Consider the following 20,815-nt stretch of genomic DNA (forward strand, 5'->3'; position numbering starts at 1 on the left):
GACCTGAGCCAAAACCAAGAGTTGAAAGCTTAACCAAGTGAGCCACCCAGGCACCCCTCACTCTCACTACTTTTATTCAACAGAGTGCTGCAGGTCCTAACCACAGCAATCAGACAACAAAAAGAAATAAAAGGCAACCAAATCACAAGGAAGAAGTATAACTTTCACTATTTTCAGATGACAGGACACTTTATATAGAAAACCCAAAAGACTCCACCAAAAAATTGCTAGAACTGATAAACAAATTCAGTAAAGTCACAGGATACATAATGAACGTATTGGTTGTATTTCTACACACCAATAAGGAAACAGCAGAGAGATAAAGATGACAATCCCATTTACAATTGTACCCAAAATAATAAGATACCTAGGAATAAACCTAACCAGAGAGGTAAAAGATCTGTACTCTGAAAACTATAAAACACTGATGAAAGAAAGTGAAGACAACACAAAGAAAGGCAAAGACATTCCAGGTTCATGGATTGGAAGAACAAATATTGCTAAAACGTCTATACTACCCAAAGCAATCTACACCTTTAATACAATCTCAAAATACCAAGAGCATTTTTCACAGAACTAGAACAAACAATTCTAAAATATGAATGGAACCATAAAAGACCCAGGATAACCAAAGCAATCTTGAAAAAGAAAACCAAAGCTGGAGGAATCACAATTCCAGACTTCAAGGTATATTACAAAGCTTTAGTAATCAAAACAGTATGTATTGGCATAAAAATAGACACATAAATCAACAAACACAGTAGAAAACCCAGAAATAAACCCTTAAGTTTATGGTCAATTAATCTTCAACAAAGCAAGAAAGAATATCCAACAGGAAAAAGTCTCTTCAACAAACGGTGCTGGGAAAATTGAACAGCAAACACACAAAAGAATGAAATTGGACCACCTTTTTACAACATAGCAAAAATAAATTCAAAACAGATTAAAGATCTAGATGTGAGAACTGAAACCATAAAAATCCTAGAATGAGCACTGGCAGTAATTTCTCTGACACTGGCTACACCAACCTTTTTCTAGATAGGTCCCCAGACGCAAAGGAAACAAAAGCAAAAATAAACTATTGAGCTATATCAAAACAAAAAGCTCCTGCACAGAGAAGGAAACAATCAACAAAACTAAAAAGGCAACCTATAGAATGGGAAAAGATATTTGCAAATGACATATCTGATGAGGGGTTAGTATCCAAAATATATAAAGAACTCATAGAGCTCAATACCCTAAACCCAAACAATCCAATCAAAAAATGGGCAGAAGACATGAAAAGAAATTTCTCCAAAGAAAACATAGAGATGGCCAACAGACACATGAAAAGATGCTCATCATCACTAATCATCAGGGAAATGCAAATCAAAACTACTATGAGATATCACCTCACACCTGTGAGAATGGCTAATACCAAAAACATGAGAAACAACAAGTGTTGGTGAGGATATGGAGAAAAAGGAATCCTCTTGCTTTGTTGGTGGGAATGCAGACTGGTGCAGCAACAGTGGAAAACAGTATGGAGTTTCCTCAAAAAAGTTAAAAATAGAGCTACTCTACGGCCCAGCAATCGCACTACTGGGTATTTACTCAAAGAATACAAAAACACTAATTCAAAGGGATACATGTACCTCAATATTTATAGCAGCATTATTCATAATAGGCAAGATACAGAGGCAGCTCAAATATCCATCAAGTGATGAATGGATAAAAAGATGTGGTATGTGTATGTATATATATACATATATATATGTATATACACACACACACACACACACATCTTTTTATATACATATATATGTACATATGTATGTGTGTGTATATATATATACACATACATACACACACATCTTTTTATATACATATATATGTACATATGTATGTGTGTGTATGTGTATATATATATAATGGAATATTATTCAGCCATAAAAATGAATGAAATCTTGCCATTTGCAATGACTTGGGTGGAGCTAGAGAGTATAATGCTAAGTGAAGTAAGTCAATAAGACAAAGACAAATACTACATGATTACACTCCTCCGTGGAATTTAAAAAACAAAACAAACAAGCTAAGGGAAAGAGAGAGAGAGAAACTAAGAAACAGACTCAACTATACAGAACTGAAGGGTACCAGAGAAGAGGTGGGGGGGGGGGATGGGTGAAATAGGTGATGGGGATTAAGAACTGCACTTGTGATGAGCACCAGGTGATTAAAATTAAAAAAAAAAGTGATACTACAAGGTTGCAATCAGTCAAACTGAGAATGTGGAAAATTTGACATGACAACCCAGTTTCTTAAAGAAATGGATACCATGAAGAGAGGGGAAGAAAGGGGAAGAGAGGTTGAGGAGGGGAACTGTTAAGTTAAGAGGGGGGCGCCTGGATGGCTCAGTCGGTTAAGCGTCTGACTTCGGCTCAGGTTGTGATCTCATGGTTCATGGGTTCAAGCCCCATGTCAGGCTCTGTGTTGACAGGTCAGAGCCTGCAGCTTGCTTCAGATTCTGTCTCCGCTCTCTCTGCCCCTCCCCCACTCATGCTCTGTCTCTCCAAAATGAATAAATATTAAAAAAAATAATAAATTAAAAAAAATAATAAAAATAAACTTAAAGAAAAATCAAGTTCCAAGAAATATCTACAGTATGATCCCATTTTTGTAAAAAACAAGACTATGTAAACCGTGTGTGTGTGTGTGTGTGTGTGTGTGTGTGTGTGTGTGTGTGTATGTCTTTGTATGAACATAGAAGTCTAGAAAGACATATACCAAACTGTTAACAATTAAGGTTAGGGGTGGGGAGAGTGGAAGGCATGATGGCTATGAACAAAGACACTTTTTTTTTTTTAATGTTTATTTATTTTTGAGAGAGCAAGAGTGAGAGCGAGAGCGAGACAGAGTGTGAGTGGGGGAGGGCAGAGACAGAGGGAGACACAGAATCTGAAGGAGACTCCAGGCTCTGAGCTGTCAACACACAGTCTGATATGGGGCTCGAACTCATGAATTGTGAGATCATGTCTTGAGCCAAAGTCGGATGCCTAATGGACTGACCCAGGAGCCCCTGAACAGTGACACTTTTACTTATGTCATACACTTAGGTATTGCTCAAATGTGGTACAAAGATATGTATTACTTTGGTCATTTTAAAGCATCCTATAAACTATTTTTTAAAAAGCCTTGCTTTTGGCTATTTAATACTGTAACAGATTAAAAGGTTCAGATTCGGGGGCCTGGGTGGCTCAGTCGATTAAGCATCTGACTTTGGCTCAGGTCATGATCTCACAGCTTGTTGAGTTTGAGCCCTGCATTGGGCTCTGTGCTGACAGCTCAGAGCCTAGAGCCTGCTATGGATTCTGTGACTCCTGTCGCTCTCTGCCCCTCCCCTGCTCACACTCTCTCAAAAATAAACATTAAAAAAAATAATAAAAAATAAAAAAATAAAAGTTTCAGATTCAGATGGTTTCTCCTGAATCTGATTTTTATAACATAGTTTCTGTGTTAACATTGTTGTGGTTTTCTTGAAAATCAGTAACACTGAAAATAAAATCTCAACAAAAGCCAAAGTGTGATTAGCTTTCATAGTGTTTACCACTAGTATTATTTATATATTTATTTTTAATTTTTTTTTCTAGTGTTTATTATTTTAAGAGAGAGAGATAGAGTGGGAGAGAGGCAAAGAGCGAGGGAGACACAGAATCCAAAGCATTCTCCAGGCTCTAAGCTGTCAGCATGAAGTCTGACGCAGGGCTTGAATCACGAACCGTGAGATCGTGATCTGAGCCGAAGTCTGATGTTTAACCGACTGAACCACCCAGGCACGTCCCATTAGTATTATTTAGTGAGGTGAGAGTAGTTCCTATTACATTTGCTGACACATTAAGAATATTTAATACTCTATTTTCAATAGTCTTCTATGTCAATACCATCTAACTGGAATCTTACTTAGGTTTCAAGTACTTATGTGTAACATTTGGTATGTATATACTGAAGTTGATACATGAAGATAACAAAATACAGTACATTTAACAAAGGGTTCAAATTCACAACACAGTACAAGTACTTACTTGAGAAATGTTCTTGGTCGACACCATTACTACTTCCCACTATATTACATAACTGTGCATTCGTTATCAAATTGTGCATCCCAAGGATAGCTATAAATACAGAAAAAGAAAGTTATTTTTATTTCCATCAGTTTTAACCATAAAGAATTGGTTTTTCAACCAAAAATTTGATTTTAACGTTTTCTGAACATTTTTCTACTCAATTAAAATACAGATTTTGCAGCCCCCAAAAAAGGAGACAATGTGATTAAAAAATCACCTACAATCCCTTTCTCATTAATACTCTTTTATTTTCCTCTTCATTTTGGAATTTAGATCTCCCACATTTCCGAATTCAGACCTACAACTGGAGCCAGACTAATCTTAAATGTTAATCTATGCTTAGCTCCATTTGGTAACTAAGAGAGAATATTGAAATGATCTGTGTTTGCTGTTAATACTTCGCACAAGGTTTTAGGAACAGTGCAAAAGAGATTTTCAACCTAACCGTTATTTTTACATTTGTTAACTTTCATGTTCATTTACATTCATATTTTAGTTAAGGGTAAAATACCAAAAGTATAGTTGAACTCTCATCTGTGATATTAACTAGCATCCCTCAAAAATGACAGGAGAGATAAATTTGGTTTTTGGTTTTGATACCCTTTTTGCACAAACATGGCAGAAGCTACAGTATGCCCCCAGCCCACTCCACCCTGATGAAAGCACCATTTACAAACACCTCAGTCCTGAGCACCCCAAGGAATAAGACACCTGCTCTGGCTGTAGACTACACTTCGATTGTCCCTGTCCTGGGTCATTCCATAAGAACCATCACTCTTCTTTCACACATGTTAGCTCTTGGGGTTAGTTGGTGCTAAGATATCCCCATATGTCATATTTTTCTACCAAGGAAAATGGGTGTGTGCTAAGGCTGGTGGGGGAGATACTTGTCCAGATAAGAAACTGGCAATGATGAAAACAACAGGGCGGTTTGGAGTGTTCCGTATATACTTCAGAAAAGATGGGAAAGTGGTGAGTATAAATGCTTTCCAGTTATTCATCTTGGGGTCCTCTTTTTCTTCAAAGTTTATTATTTATTTTTAGTAATCTCTACACTCCATGTGAGGTTCAAACTCACAATCCCAAGATCAAGAGTCGCATGCTCTACCGACTCAGCCAGCCAGACGCCCCTCATCTCAAGGTCTTCTGATAAAATGGGACAGCAGTTGATGCTGGAGACTCTTTTTCAATGCTTAGATAGGACAGCTTCTAGCTGAGCACCAGCTGATGAAAGATTTTTATAAAGACTTTCAAATATGGTAACATGGGAAAAGATGTCAAATAATACAATACATTCCATTAACATAAAAAGTTCACCACTGACAGTATTTTAAAAACTGAAATCCTTTATGTCACATTTATAGTGTACAAAACAAAGCCAAATATGTGGTCACTGATTCAACAGCACTTTGCTAGGCAAAGGAAGCATCTGTATGACGTATACAGGGATGTGCTGGTACTCCCCTCCCCTCCACACTCATTCACAAATGTGTTTTAGGAGATACCTGCAAGGTCACACAATTCTGTATCAGAAGCACTTGTCAAAGCTTCTTCTAATTCTGGGTCAAGAGATACTTTTTCTTCTGTGAAAGTCTGTACAGGCTTCTGTTTAGGGATAAATATTTTCCCTGTAAAATAAAGCAGTTTGTTAATTCCAATACTACTGCTATGAACTAACTTATTAAAAATTTACTCTTCTAACAAAAATTATGAAAAGTACAATTGAAGCTGAAGGAAAAAGTCAACAAGATAAACAATTACAATAACATTTCATCTTCAATATGTATTATAAGTTTCCAGGGCAATATTTGGCTGTACAAGTTGAAATGAAGGAAAAAAAAAACACACCTGAGGAATTCTATTTGTGAAATTAAAAATAGGATCTTTTTGGAGTAATTATGAATTACTAAACAAATAGCGAATTAAAAGATGAATATAGGAATAAATTTTAAGAATCTATAAAACTTTAGAGAGATTTAAAAGACCCTGCAAAATCCACTTTTTTTAATTATTATTTTTTTAAGTTCTTATTTATTTAAGAGAGACAGAACAAGCAGAGGATGGTCAGAGACAGGGGGACAGAAGATCCAAAGCAGGTTCTGTGCTGACAGCAGAGAGCCTGGCGTGGGGCTCAAACTCAAAAACTGTGAGATCATGACCTGAGCTAAAACCAAGAGTCAGACGCTTAACTGACTAAGCCATCCAGGCGCCCCTCCACTTTTTTATTCTTAAGCAACAAGCTGTTACAGTCACTTAGGGGATGGCAGAGGCAATTTTGATTCCAGAAATTCAAGATCTAATTGCAAAGAAATTCCTGTATGTTCTAAGTGGTTTCGTGAAACTTTAGGTCACTGTTCATCTAAGCCTCGATGGAAACTAACAAGGGTTACCTGATAAGAAACTATTATGTGAAAATCAGTATTTTATTACCATATGTCCAACGCAAGATTGAAAACATGAAGAGAATGAGAAGTGATAATGACCCAACTGCTGATCAAATAAGATGTACTCACATGGCAGAGCCTGAGTTACTAAGATTGCCTCCAGTTTCTCTCCCAGGACAAGTGAAAAGTCTTACTAAGTGATCTGGAAAAGGCCTATGCATAGATTCACAGATGTGCCAAAGAAACTACCAGAGAAATATGAAAGAATATGTGGCCTGATGGATCTATGCAGTGCTCTATCAAAAGAATGTGGGTTTAGAATCAGTGAGTGTTGTGTACTTCTTCAAAGTACACATCAATTAGTGTACCCATAAGGAATCCCACCACAATAGACTGCTCCCAGGACTCTGGCCAAAACTGTTCAGCTATTTTCTGCTAAGCCCATCTAAAGGATCTTAATTTCTGATATTGTATGTTTTTTATGTTTAGCATTTCCATTTAGTTCTTTTTAAAAAAATAGTTTCCACGTGTCTGCTGAAATTCCTCATTTGTTCATGCGTGCTACCTTGTCCCTTAGATTTTTTGGCATTTGTTACAGTTATTTTTAAAGTCCCTAGCTGATAACACCAGTATCTGGATCATGTCTGAGTCTTCTATTGACTGTTATTTTCTTGAGTATGGGGCTATGTGTCTTATGATCTTTGACTCCAAGCTAAGCATTTTTGTGTAAAAGTATGGCAGAAACTGAAGGAAAATCTGGCCTTTGTTGCAACTTTAGTTTGATTCAATTCCTCATTGGCCTCAAACATTTTGAATATAGGATCAGGACTTTCTCTTCAGCAAGACCTTGTATTATAACCATGGTGAGGTTCTGGAGATGTCCTGAGCATCTTCCCTTTTTGAATGGTGAACTTTGAGAGATTTCTCTTGATATGTGGCCTAGGCCATCAGCTTTCTGGATGACTACGGAGCTCTCTTTGTTTTCCAGTCCCATCCCCTAATTTTGGGGCCTTGGCAAATCTCTCAGGCCCTCTCGTCTTATCTGCTTTATACTCTGTGAAGTTGGGGTTGGCTTTAAAGGGATTTGTCCCACCCCTCCTGCCTCTCCCTCAGTCTCTCCCAGCTGAAAACCTATGCCTCAGGAATTTTCTCTCTGCTCTACTTTATTGCGTCTGTTCTTGTAGTGTCCCTGGCACTAAATGAAGACCTGCAGGAAAGAACTGGGGGTGCTGCACTATCCAATACGGTAGCCACTAGCCACATGTGACTATTTAAATTTAAATTAATTAAAATTAGAAATTCAGTTCCACAGTCACAGTTCAAATACTTGATAGCTGCATTTAGTTAGATGGAGCTACACACTGGTTAACATAGACACTGAACATTTCCATCATGGCAGAAAGTTCTAGTGGACAGCACTGCTCTAAGGCTTCTCTGGATTCTAATCTATCATCCAATCCATACACAGTCATTAAAAGTTTGTTAAAAGTTAGGCTGATTTCTCCTTACTCCTTTCTATGGTAGTTTTCTGTTTTTCCCTACATTTCATTCAGAAAAGAGAGAAGTGGGTCATCAATCTCAAGAAGGGTTTGTCACTTTCTAGAATCATTTATGTTTTGTGTCCTCAAGCTCTCTGATAGCTTTTTAAAAACTATAATAAATGCACTTAGGGGCACCTGGGTGGCTCAGTCAGTTGTGCCTGACTTTTGATTTCAGCTAAGGTCAGGATCTCACAGTTCGTGAGACTGAGCTGAGCCCCGAGTTGGGCTCTGTGCTGATAGCATGGAGCCTGCCTGGGATATTCTCTCTCTCTCTCTCGCTCTCTCTCTCTCTCTCTACCTCTCTCTGCCCCTCCCCTGCTCACATACATGCATGTGCTCTTTTCTCTCAAAATAAATAAATAAACATTAAAAAAAAAACTGTAACAATGCGCTTAGACTGCTTGTTTGGGTTGGTATGTAAGAATAATAGTCTCTTGCAACTTTATACATCTTAGAAGTCTTTCTGGTCAAGTATTTTCTTATTTAAAAAATTGTATTTGGCCAATTTATAGTGTATTTGTATCAGTAAGGATGTTTTTTTGTTTGCTTTTTAAAGTTTATTTGTTTATTTTGAGAGAGAGAGAGAGAGAGAGAGAGAACAGGGGAGGGGCAGAGAAGGAGGTAAAGACAGAATCCCAGGCAGGCTCCACACCATCAGTGCAGAGCCCAACTCGGGGCTTGAATTCATGAACCGTGAGATCTTGATTTGAGCTGAGATCAAGAGTCAGATGCTTAACCAAGTGAGCCACCCAGGCACCCCAGTAAAGATGTTTTTAACTGCATATAACAGAATACCCAATTAAAAGGGGTTTAAACTGGTGCTTCTCAAGCTTTAATGTGCACCTCACTCACATGGTGATCTTTAAAGTACAGATTCTGACCCACAAGTCTGATATGGGATGAGAGTTAACTCCCAGGTGATGCCGATACTGAACTACAGACCACTTTAAACAGCAAGAGTTCCAACAATAAGTATTTTTATCATCTCAGTAACTCCACATGTAGGTGGCTATAGGGATGGTTCAGCAACTCAGTACTGACATCAAGGATCTAGGCTCTTTCCATTTTTCTCTTTGGCTTTAATCAACATAGAAGCCTTTGTTCTCAGGCCATCAGTCTCAAGACAACCTTTGTAACACTAAGTATCAAGCCCTCAAGCAACAAGGTCGGGACAGGAAGGAAGGGCACAATTGTCAATTTTTATAAAGAAAACTTTTTATAACGTTTATAAGGCAAATTGTCCAGATTTCTCCTCTGGTGTCACGGACCAGCAATGGTCGTATGTCCAGTTGCAAAGGTGGCATTTTCAGTCTATTTCAGAGACAGGTTGTGCCAGTAAGAATGAAGGGGTTTTTGCATTGTTACTTAATAGGCAACTACAGACTGTATTCCAATATTGGACCAGCTGAAGTACACCTCTGTGCTCCCTGGATTCCCTGAACATTTCGCTATAGCTACACAGACACATTCTGCATATTTGTCTGCCTTCTGTGAGCTTTTCAGGGGCATGGTTTATGTTCTCTGTTTATCCCTGTATCCTTGCCTGGCACAAAGTGGGCAAGACAATCTATCGAATAAATAATTTGGTGACCACCTCCAGTTCAATCACCTCATTTTATAAAGTCTAACTTAAATAACTTACACAGCAGAGTTAATACTAGAACACAGGAGTGTTTCTTCCAATAAACTGGTGGCTTTCACTTAAAAAAAATTTTTTTTAACGTTTATTTTTGAGAGAGAGCTAGAGACAGAGTGTAAGCAGACAAAGGGCAGAGAGAGGGAGACACAGAATACGAAACAGGCTCCAGGCTCTGAGCGGTCAGCACAGAGCCCGATGCGGGCTCAAACTCACGAACCACAAGATCGTGATCTGAGCTGAAGTCAGACACTTAACTGACTGAGCCATCCAGGCGCCCCTAAACTGGTAGCTTTCAAATTAACTTTTTAACAGTAGACTTTTCCCCTCAAACAAATACCTCAAATATATAATGGCATCCATAACTGATCATGTTAGTACCAAATTTTGGAATTCTGATTAGACAATCTTTTATTATTGGTTCACAGACAAAGGCAAATCCAAATCATTACATCCTGATAATTCCATAGCACTTTTCTCAGTGGTTGATAGTATAATTAAAGTAGCATACCATTCATGCCTTTAATTGCCATTTCAGGATAATTACATTTTCCTGAGCTTAGTCTCACTACATTTTCAACTGTCTATGGGAGGGGCTTCTAAAGATTGGCTGCACACTGGATTCACCTGTGGAACTTTAAAAAATTGTGATGTCCAAGTCCCAGAGATTCTGGTTTAATTGGTCTGGTGTGTGAGACATCTGGATTTTTATAAACTCTCTAGGGACCTTAATGCATAGCAGTCAAGGTTGAGAACCACTAGATTATGGTATTCACTTATGAAACAAAACTATACAAACTATCAAATAGCTGCCCATGTCTTATTCTAGGGACCAATGGAATTTAAAGCATTATGAAAATCTAAAATGTTTATTTTTGTAATCCTCATCTACATTCCATAGAGGCATTATTCATATCTAATTTTCCCATAAACTTTTGCCAAACTTATAAATACAAAATTAATCTCATCATTAAAAAAACAACAAAGCTAAACAACAAAATTTTGAGGGCTTATGGAAATTTTCCTGTGATATACAATTTTTCTATTTTATACAGCTCTGAAACAGTTTGGTACCTCAGCTGGTGCTCCTCTTTATAATAAATTCTCTGTATATAGAGATTTTTGTTGTAGAGGTATTTAGTCTATACGATATTGTTTTTAACAGTATAAAAATTAAGTACTTCATATTCCTTCATGGTTAGCTTAACATTAACCCTGTAAGACTTGTATTTTAATGCATTTTTACAAAATCTCATTATAGAAAAGTAACAGTAAGGAAATTTAACTTCATAAGAAAATAAGCTAGGCAGAAATGAAGTTTAATATTATGAGTACAAAACCTAAGGAGATCCCCCCAAATTAATTTATAGACTTAAACACTCCCTTTCAAAATCTCAGCTGACTTTTTTGCAGAAAATGACAAGGTGATGCTAAAATTCATATGGAAATCCAAGAGACCTAGGACTGCCAAGTAACCTTGAAAGAGAAGAACAAAACTGAAGGACTTACACATCCCAATTTCAAAACTTAATATAAAACTACTGTAATCAACAGTGTTATGGTGCATAAGGAAAGACATCTGGATCAATGGAATAGAAGTTGAGTGTCCAGAAATAAACCCTTTTTGTTAATGGTCAATTGAAGTCTGTAAGGGTACCAAGGCAATTCAATGGAGAAAGAACTGTAAATGATGCTGGGAGAACTGGATAACTACTTGCAAAATAATGAAGTCAATCCCCTATGTCATACTTACCATACGTTAATTACCATATTAATTCAAAGTGGATTACAGACCTAGATGTAATACCTAAAACTCTAACAATCATAGAAACAGTGATAAGAAGGGTACCTGGGTGGCTCAGTCAGTTAAACATGTGACTCTTGATTTCAGCTCAGATCATGATCTCAGAGTCATGAGATCGAGTCCCGTGTTGGGCTCTGCACTGAGCATCATGCTTGCTTAAGATTCTCTCCCTCCCTCCCGCCCCCTCCCCCACTTGTGTGGGTTCATTCTCTCTCTCTCCCTCTCTCTTTCCAAAAAAAAAAAAAAAGCAGTAAGACTAAATCTCCATGACCTCGAGTTAGGCAAAGGATTTTTAGATATGGTAGTATAAGCACCAGAGAAATTAAGTAGATAAGTGGTTTCCCAGGGCTGGGAATAGAGTGAGGAATGAAGACTACTCATGGATACATACATGGTTTCTTTTTGGGTGATGAAAATGTCCTAACCTGAAGACTGTGGTGATAGTTGCACAACTCTGCAAATACACCAGAAGTCATTAAACTGTATACTCCAAATGGGAAATTTTATGATGCATACTTAATAAAGACATTCAAAAAATGTATTAAATATAGGTTTTGTCTGCCTGAGTAAACTTATATTCACCCCCTAAAACGTAAAGGAAAAAAGATAATTTTCTGAGACGTACTGAGTCATACAGCAGGTTTGTACTTCTTAATCAAAATCAGCTGTTTTCTGAGAAATACATTAGCACACTGCTTCGATCCCATAAAACAGGAAATGCCTTTCTTAACATGTGTCCTAATTTAGTCTTTCATCAGTTAGACTTAAGTTAAAAATCTTAATGACCATGAGATGCTGACAAATATAATAGATCTTTATAATGGTTAGTTTGGTTTGTGCCCCAAAATCGTGCAAGATGAGTGAAATGATAGGTATTTTGTATGGTGGTGTTTTTTGCAGAGTAAGGAAATGCACAACAAATTTGATACTGCTTTTAAAAAAAATTTTAAACTTATTAGTATTCCACTTTATTATGGTTATCTTGATTCCTTTGTGTTTTTTCAAATCATGGATTATTTCTTTAAAGAATTCTCCATCTTATTCTGATAAAATGATTTAATATATATAAAGGAACTGGTATATAATAAACATAATAGACACGTTAATTCTTTTTTAATTTTTTTTAATGTTTATTTATTTTTGAGAGAGAGATAGAGCATGAGTGGGGGAGGAGCAAAGAGAGGGAAACACAGAATCTGAAGCAGGCTCCAGATTCTGAGCTGCCAGCACAGAGCCCGATGCGGGGCTCGAACCCACGAACCATGAGACCATGACCTGAGCTGAAGTTGGACGCTCAACCAACTGAGCCACCCAGGCGCCCCAACACATTAATTCTTTATTCTTATTTCCCCTGGAATTTCTTGCATGTGTGTGCATGTATGTGTGTGTGTGTGTGTGTGTGTGTGAGAGAGAGAGAGAGAGAGAGAGAGAGAGACAGAGAGACAGAGAGAGATAGAGACAGTTTTCCAAGACAAACTAACAACCCAATAAGATTAAAAAACATAAAGCTCCAAGTATCTTTATCAGTGGTTCTTAAACTTCAGGGAATGGAAACTGGTTATGCATGGTATTTCTGAGAAAGTTCCCTAAGCGATTCTGATAATTACTTATTCAAATTGATAACCACTAATCTGGATGATTATAGTTCTGAAAAGATTAGTATGAGTTACCCTGGACTAATCTAATTGTTTTTCCTCTCCTTGAAATATGGTCAAAAAAGCCCTAACTTATAACTCTTATCTATCTAAGTGACTTTAATTTCTTTATTTAACGTAACAAAGTCTAAAACTGCAATTTTTAAAAAACTGAAATGACAATTCTTTATACTGAGGCAAAATAAGACAATAAACAATGACTAGGTCAGAAAACATCTCTCAGACAAGTATGAAATGACATGCCCCCCCTCCAACCCCCAAATGAAACAAAACAAAAACAGAGCTATGACTCTTGGTTGCTAATGTTAGAACAGTTCAGTAATGTTTATGTAACTACAAATGACAGCTAAGGAAATAGAAGAAACCAAGATAAGAATTCATGTAATAGTGATTTAAATGCATGGCACTTACCCAAACTCATGTTTGTGCCAAGAGGGAAAAAAAAAAGGAACGATCTTGCCAAGACCCTTGTTTTTGTCACCAATCAGTAAGAGATACTGTTAACCATGTTAACAATTTTATTGCCGGGACCTTTCTTCACTAGTCCTCATCTCTTCTCTTTTGCTGTGATAGCAAGTTACAGCTACCACAAATGTAAAGAAATTATCTTAGTCATAGCTCCCAGCCTTGCTGAGTATATATAAGGTATAATAAAAAGAAACAGAGATGGCTCCTATTTATTTCATTTCTACAGAGGTGAAAGGCCCCTAGCTAATTTTAGTGTTTGTTTAAAAGCTACCAGTTCCAGAACAGATTCCAGGCAATTAGGCCACCTTTTGATCAGATGCACATAAACTTCAAATCAACCAAACTCAAGAATGAAGGGCAGATCCTGGAAGGGCATTTTTATTTTCACCCAAAGACAAATGAACTTACTCAATACTGCAATAAATGCTCATTTATTCAACAAATGTTTAGTGAGTTTGTATACACTAGATAATGAGCTAGAAAGACACTGTATGGAAAGTAAGAGATCTTTATTTTGGGGAGATAGAATTCTAGAGACTTCCATCTGTGGCCAAAATGAAATAATAAAGACAGGATTTACCCACATGCCTGAAACCCCAAAATGGACAAGATATGTGAAAGAAGTTTTCAAGATACTAATAATCATCACACAACCAAGGGCAGCGATCCCAGAGAGATGAGAAACAAAGGAAGCCCTGTGAGTGCTCAGCTTCCTGCCTGGAGAAAGTGTCTAGCTGCAGCACAGGGAGCGGGAACCCAGGCAGGGCTGGGAGAACGTTCTGAACCGAGGAGACAGAGCTGAGGTCCAGAAAGACCAAAGTGGCTGTGCATGTGCAAGAAAGAATCCCGGAGAGGAGAGAGTTGCACAGAACTGGAGCTCTGGAGCTCTGCAGAGGGCTGCCTTTTCATACCCAGCAGAGCAGTACTCAGCACATGTGTGTGATGGAACTACTTGGGGCCAAGGAAAAAACACCTGGAAAAATTACAGATAATAGTGCCTGTTCTCATGCAGGGCTGAGAGTAAGATGTGTTCCCAGCAACCAGACTATAAAACCTCATCATTCATAGAGCATTGGGTTAGCAGCTCAGAAGTTCCTGCAGTGGAGAAAAATTTAGCCCTAGACTGAATGAATACTGCTCCAGTCTCATCCAACAAATCTTAAAAACAAGTCCCTAAAAATCAAACTGTTTCCAAGTGACTTAATCATGTCCCAGAAAGAAATTCAGGAATATTTACAGGGAAACCAAAATATCCAGCACCCAACAAGTTAAAATTCATAATGTCTAAATCCAATTAAAAAAATAACCAGAATGTAAGAAGCAGGAAAATTCCATCCATAAGCTAGGAAAAATAATCCAATATAACTGACTTAATAATGACAGATGTAAAATTAGCAAGTAAGGATATTAAAACTGTTATTATAATTATATTCCATATATTCAAAAAGTTAAGCAGAGACATGGAAGATATGGGGGGGAAAGGAGGAAAAAGGGAACAAAGAACTGATGAGACAACAGAAAAGATATTCCATACTAGCACTAACGAAAAGAAAGTAAGATTGCCTGTATTAATATAAGACAATGTAGATTTCAGAGTAAAGAATACTTTACCAGGGGTAAAAGAATACCAGAGTAAAGAATACTTTACCAGGGCTAAGGAAGATCACGTCATAGTGACAAAATGGTCATTTCATCAGGAGGACTTACCAATCCCTAAATGAACAAAAACTAATAACAGAGCTGCATAGTATATGATTCTGGAACAATTAATTACAGTATTCTATATAGTATGTAAATTATACACTAAATGTTGGAGGGAAAGGAATATGCATTCCCTGGGTATGGTTACCCAGAGGAAAGTTTCCATAAAACGAGGTCTTAATATGAGCGATGAACGATCCATCTGGCTAACTCCTGACCCCAAAGGAATAATGAGTAAATCATTCAAAAAGACAGAGTGATCGGTCTGAAAAGGAGACACCAGTCTGTGTTACTAAACTTAAGCAGCCCATTTCAAAAACCAGCTTCATTGGTGGGGAAGAGCACTTTATACAGTGTCGGTGACGACCATTTTATATACGTGCATATAAGGGAAGTTTAGATTTATAAGACATGCATACAAAAGTAAGAGCCCATCTTTATCTTCAAATTAGTGGCAACGAATTACCCACTGGCAGTTACATAAGCCTGTTGATTCAGGCAGGTTATAATCATGATCTTTTTGGTTTATAAAGGGATGAGGTCTGCCTTTTCTCCAAAGAAATCATGTACGCAGCAAGGTGAGGGAAGCCTCTTTTAGTGTAAGAGTAACTACAATAAGTTTCCCGGAAAGCTGATATAATTATGAATAAAGAACTTGGAAAGCGTATGAGAAGTTTTTAGTTTAAAACAATAAGGTTAAATTCACCTTTAGTAACAAGCAGGGAAAGGTAGGGCCAGTGGGATTTGTGACACTAAAACCCAAGGGCATTCCTTTCTCAGGGAGGGGAAGGAAAAACAACAAAAAGCGTAGATGGCTCTTCCCTAAGAGCCAACAGGGAGAACAGGAGGCTCTGTGAGGAATGGAGGAGCCTCATCTGGGTGAGTCAGTGGCTCAAACGCAATTCTCTGGTGCACCTGAATGTAGTATACAAGGTGCAGCATTGGCTCTGGTTCATCTGTAAAATAAGGGACACTTGGGGGACAAAACTCAGGCTAGGTAAGGGTGAAGGGTGATACTAGAAATGCAGAGGAAGACTCCTGGCAAAGAAAAGCAAAATGAGAGTCGGTAAGAAATATTAAAGAGTAGGGCAAATTAGTTCTCCAGAAGCCAAATTCATGGCGAAGATCTATGCCTTATCTATCCTGGAGACGAAATATTCAAGATACGTAAAAATATAATGGGAAATGCTAATCAGCTATATAGCCAGCACTCTGCATTTTCACTGTTCTCAGGAATGAGAAAGAATAGGATGAACACTCTCCTTCACCCTTGTCTTGGTCTCTACCACAGTTACGTGTTTTGTAGAATTTCAAGGAAAAAGAGGTAAAAAGCTTCCAAACATTTTAATATTATGTTTTTAAGTAAAAGGAATGAATATTGGAATGTTGTTTAAATTTTCTTAGGTGCTTAGTTTCTCAACATTTTGAACACAGTAGACTCGTAAGAAAGGCATTTTCTTTAATACTTGCCAAGATTACTTGTTACCATATCATACCTAGCACGAGCTTATTAGATTTAGATGAATTTAACAGATGCATATATGCATACTGTGAATTCTACTGTAATGATGCACTTAAAAACAATCCTTAATACATCTTTTGTCAGCTATCCCTTACTAGCTGCTTAATACCTTCGTTTTGCTATTAATAAAACTACACTATTGGGGCTCCGGGTGGCTCAGTCGGTAAGCATCGGACTTCAGCTCACGTCATGATCTCACGGTTCCTGAGTTTGAGCCTCGCATCGGGCTCTGTGCTGACAGCTCAGAGCCTGGAGCCTGCTTCAGATTCTGTGTCTCCCTCTCTTTCTGCTCCTCCCCCACTCACACTCTCTCTCTCTCTCAAAAATAAACAAACATTAAAAAAAAAAAAACTACACTATTAAAAGCAGAACATTTACTAGTGTAGGACACAAAATGTTCCCCAAAATGCATCTAGGATTAATTTCTTCTTCTCAGACGTTGGCATACACTTTCAATTTGTAAAATGTACAATTTTAAGCATGTCCCAGATCACAAAATAAAATTACTCATTTATCTATATATAACCACTCTCAAGAATCCTTTTTAGTCTGTGATGTCTTTTTAAAACATTTTGAGGGGTGCCTGGGTGGCTCAGTTGGTTAAGTCTCAGACTCTCGATTTTGGCTCGGGTCATTATTTCACAGTTTGTGAATTCAAGCCCTGCAGTGAGCTCTGCACTGACAGTATGGAGCCTGCTTGGGATTATCCCTCTCTCCCTCTCTCTCTGCCCCTATCCCACCTGTGCTTGCTCTCTCTCTCAAAACACACACACACACACACACACACACACACAAAACACAAAACAAAAACAAACAAAAACCAAAAAACAAACCATTTTGAGATGATCTAGAAAAACAAAATTCGGCATGAGTGTACAGTTTCTGTCCAAAGAAAAAATCCTGAAATGTCCAATTTTCAGTTTTACATTGATTCCCTTTGGTCACACCAATTCTGTGTAATTTTACCTCCACAAAGAGGGCGTCTTTCAGTGAACAAGTATAATTAATCATTTAATTAGTCTCAGAATAGGAGAAGCAGTCAACTTTAATGATTGGATAATCCTTTTAGTGGTTCCCAATTTTTTGCTTAAAATAATGAGTGGTCATCTTTTTCAATCTTTGACAGTAATTACAATGTGAGATCACTGTGTGATTTTGGCACATAACTTGGAACTAAGGGACATTGCTATAACATGCACTGGCAAAGACAGCTAATACTGTCATTGGGCACTGAATTCTGCAACATAGCATCTCAGTGTAAAAAAAATTTTTTTTTTAAGTTTAGAGATTAATGGCAGATTTTACATGTTCTAACTAGTCCAAGTACACAAAAAAGTAAAATGCTTGCCTTAACAGGTTTGCAAACTTTTTTAAAATAAAGAACCAGGAGAACCTCTACTGCCTAAAAGCATCCTCAATCTGAAAATCTATCTCCTATGAAATAAGCTATTAAGAAATTTGGGACTCAATCTAGGTATTTAGGATAAAAAGTCATAGGAGAGGCATCTTAAAAATCTTAAAAAAACATACACCTTAAAAAGAAAGAAAAGCTTTGGGATGTTCAGAGCTAAGAAGGCGATTCACATTTAGCTCAGTTGGAAGGTATGCTAATAAGATGTAGATGAATTATTCTCAGGATCTTCTAGAATGTGATCAAGATCTTGAGGATGAGACCCAAAGAAAGGAAGGCATATTAGTGACTAAGGATAACTAAAGCTAACTGATTTAAGGATGAGAGCCTAGGGTAGATTAGAGAACATGAGCTGGCTTTTAGCTCTACAGTATTTCAAAGTAGAGCTCTACAACGAAAGTCTCCCAGTTGTTGAAGACTAATTTGTGCTTCTCCAGGTCTACGACACTGTAACATGGCTTCTAAGACTTGACCCACCCAGTCTAGGGTGGTAGTATTTGCTTCCATCACATGGATTCCTGAAATTCAAACCTCATTTCTGTGGTTCTGGACCACTCCTCCATGACAGAAATTAAAGTCCCTTGTTTGGTAATAACATCACACTTACGATCCTTTAAAATGACTACACCACCACAGAGGCACCTGGGTGGCTCAGCTGGTTAAGCATCCAACTCTTGATTTCAGCTCAGTTTATGATCTCACTGTTATGAGTTGCAGTCCCACATTGGGCTCCATGCTAACAACATGGTGCCTGCTTGGGATTCATATTCTTTCTCTCTCTCTCTCTCTCTCTCTCTCTCTCTGCCCCTCCCCCCACTCACAGTCTTAAAAAAAAAAATAAAATGACTACACCATAAAGGATTTTTATGGTGATTTCACTATACCCATTAACAAATCTGGTCCACACAAAAACTGTATGAATGAGGCAAAGCAGATATTCAGCCTGTATGATGCCTTTTATATAAATTTCAAAACAGGCATAACTAATTTATTGTATTAGAAGCTAGGATGGTTGGGGCACCTGGGTGGCTCAGTCGGTTAAGTGTCCAACTCTTGATTTCAGCTCAGGTCATGATCTCACAGTTGTGAGACTGAGTCCTATGGTGGGCTCCATGCTGAGTATGGAGCCTCCTTTGGATTCTGTCCCTCCCTCTCCCTCCTCCCCCACCTTACTTGCACATGTGCAGAAACAAAGATAGAAAGAAGCTAGGATGGTGGTTACCTCCGAAAACAAAGAGAAAAGTGGGAAGAAGCCGGGTAGCGACTACATGGCAGTGCTCACTATATAATCAACCAAGCTATATCCTTCTGATTTGTGCATTTTCTGTAAGCATGTTACGCTTCAGGAAAAAGTTCATTATTTTAAAAAATGCTAGTCTTAGTCATTGCGTCATAGCTGCCCATAAATAGTATTCAACAAAGCTACAAGAAGCAGTAAAAATAGTGAATGTATTATAAAAACTGACTATGAATGCAAAATTACCTGCTTTTTAACTCAACTACTTCTGTTTACTTCATACCCATCCAAAGTGTAAGAAATGAGATAAAAATTTTTAGAAGTTAGAAAACGGGGTGCCTGGGTGGCTCAGTTGGGTGAGCATCCGACTTCAGCTCAGGTCATGATCTCACGGTTTGTGAGTTAAAGCCCCACACAGGGCTCTGCACTGTAAGCTTTGGCTGCTCAGTCTCCCTCTCTCTGCCCCTCCTTTGCTCAATCTCTCAAATAAATAAACATTAAAAAAATAATAATAAAATCTTAAAAAATATATACAATTTTAGGGGCACCTGGGTGGCTCAGTCAGGTAAGCATCCAACTCTTCTTGATTTCTGCTCAGGTCATGATCTCATGGTTTATAATTTCAAGTCACACATCCGGCTCTGTGCTGACAGCACAAAGCCTGTTTGGGACAATCTCTCTCTCTCTCAAAATAAAATAAACTTAAAAAAATAAAATAGGGGCGCCTAGGTGGCTCAGTCAGTTAAGCATCCGCCTCAGTTCAGGTCATGATCTCGCAGTCTGTGGTTGGAGCCTGTGTCTGGCTCTGTGCTGACACCTCAGAGCCTGGAGCCTGCTTCGGATTCTGGGTGTGTGTCTCTCTCTCTACCCCTCCCCCACTCATGCTCTGTCTCTCTCTCTCTCTCAAAAGCAAACATAAAAAAAACCCAAAAATAAATAAATAAGTTATAAAAAGAAACAAAATTATTACACACTCCAGCTGAAGGAAGATACATCATTTTTTTTTCCTTGCCACCCATATTCCTAGCCTCTATCATTTCTCCCCTCTGATATTTTCTTGTTTTCCACAATTCTTCTCTACCTTCTTTCCTACTCCCTCTAATCCTCCAAGATCTTTCCCTAGGCAACTGGAGATTATGAAACAAGAGCATACTGGGAAGCTTCCTGGGTCAATTTAGGACAAACACGGCTCTTTCACATCTCTTATTTTCTCTTTTTGTCCTCAAATTCCTTATTTTTTTCTGCCATCTCTCTTCCCATATCTCTTCCTCCATTTCTACCTCCATTTGAGTCCATCTAAAACACACATAACAGTAAAATGTGATCAACCAATGTTTATTCTCATAGACTCATACT

The 20,815-nt window shown here is 37.9% G+C and overlaps 1 protein-coding gene across 1 annotated transcript in view; it reads right to left on the reverse strand.

The window, feature by feature from the left end:
• Positions 1-20,815, reverse strand: part of TMOD3 (tropomodulin 3) — a 78,853-nt gene that overhangs the window by 16,750 nt on the left and 41,288 nt on the right. Inside the window, exons 4-5 of the mRNA XM_015063480.3 lie at positions 5,606-5,728; positions 4,059-4,148 (exon numbers count right to left, since the gene is read on the reverse strand). Coding sequence (XP_014918966.1) covers positions 4,059-4,148; positions 5,606-5,728 — 213 coding nt within the window. The remainder of the gene's footprint in view (positions 1-4,058; positions 4,149-5,605; positions 5,729-20,815) is intronic.

This window comes from Acinonyx jubatus, chromosome B3, assembly GCF_027475565.1.
Source record: "Acinonyx jubatus isolate Ajub_Pintada_27869175 chromosome B3, VMU_Ajub_asm_v1.0, whole genome shotgun sequence".
In the NCBI taxonomy this organism is placed as follows: domain Eukaryota; kingdom Metazoa; phylum Chordata; class Mammalia; order Carnivora; family Felidae; genus Acinonyx; species Acinonyx jubatus.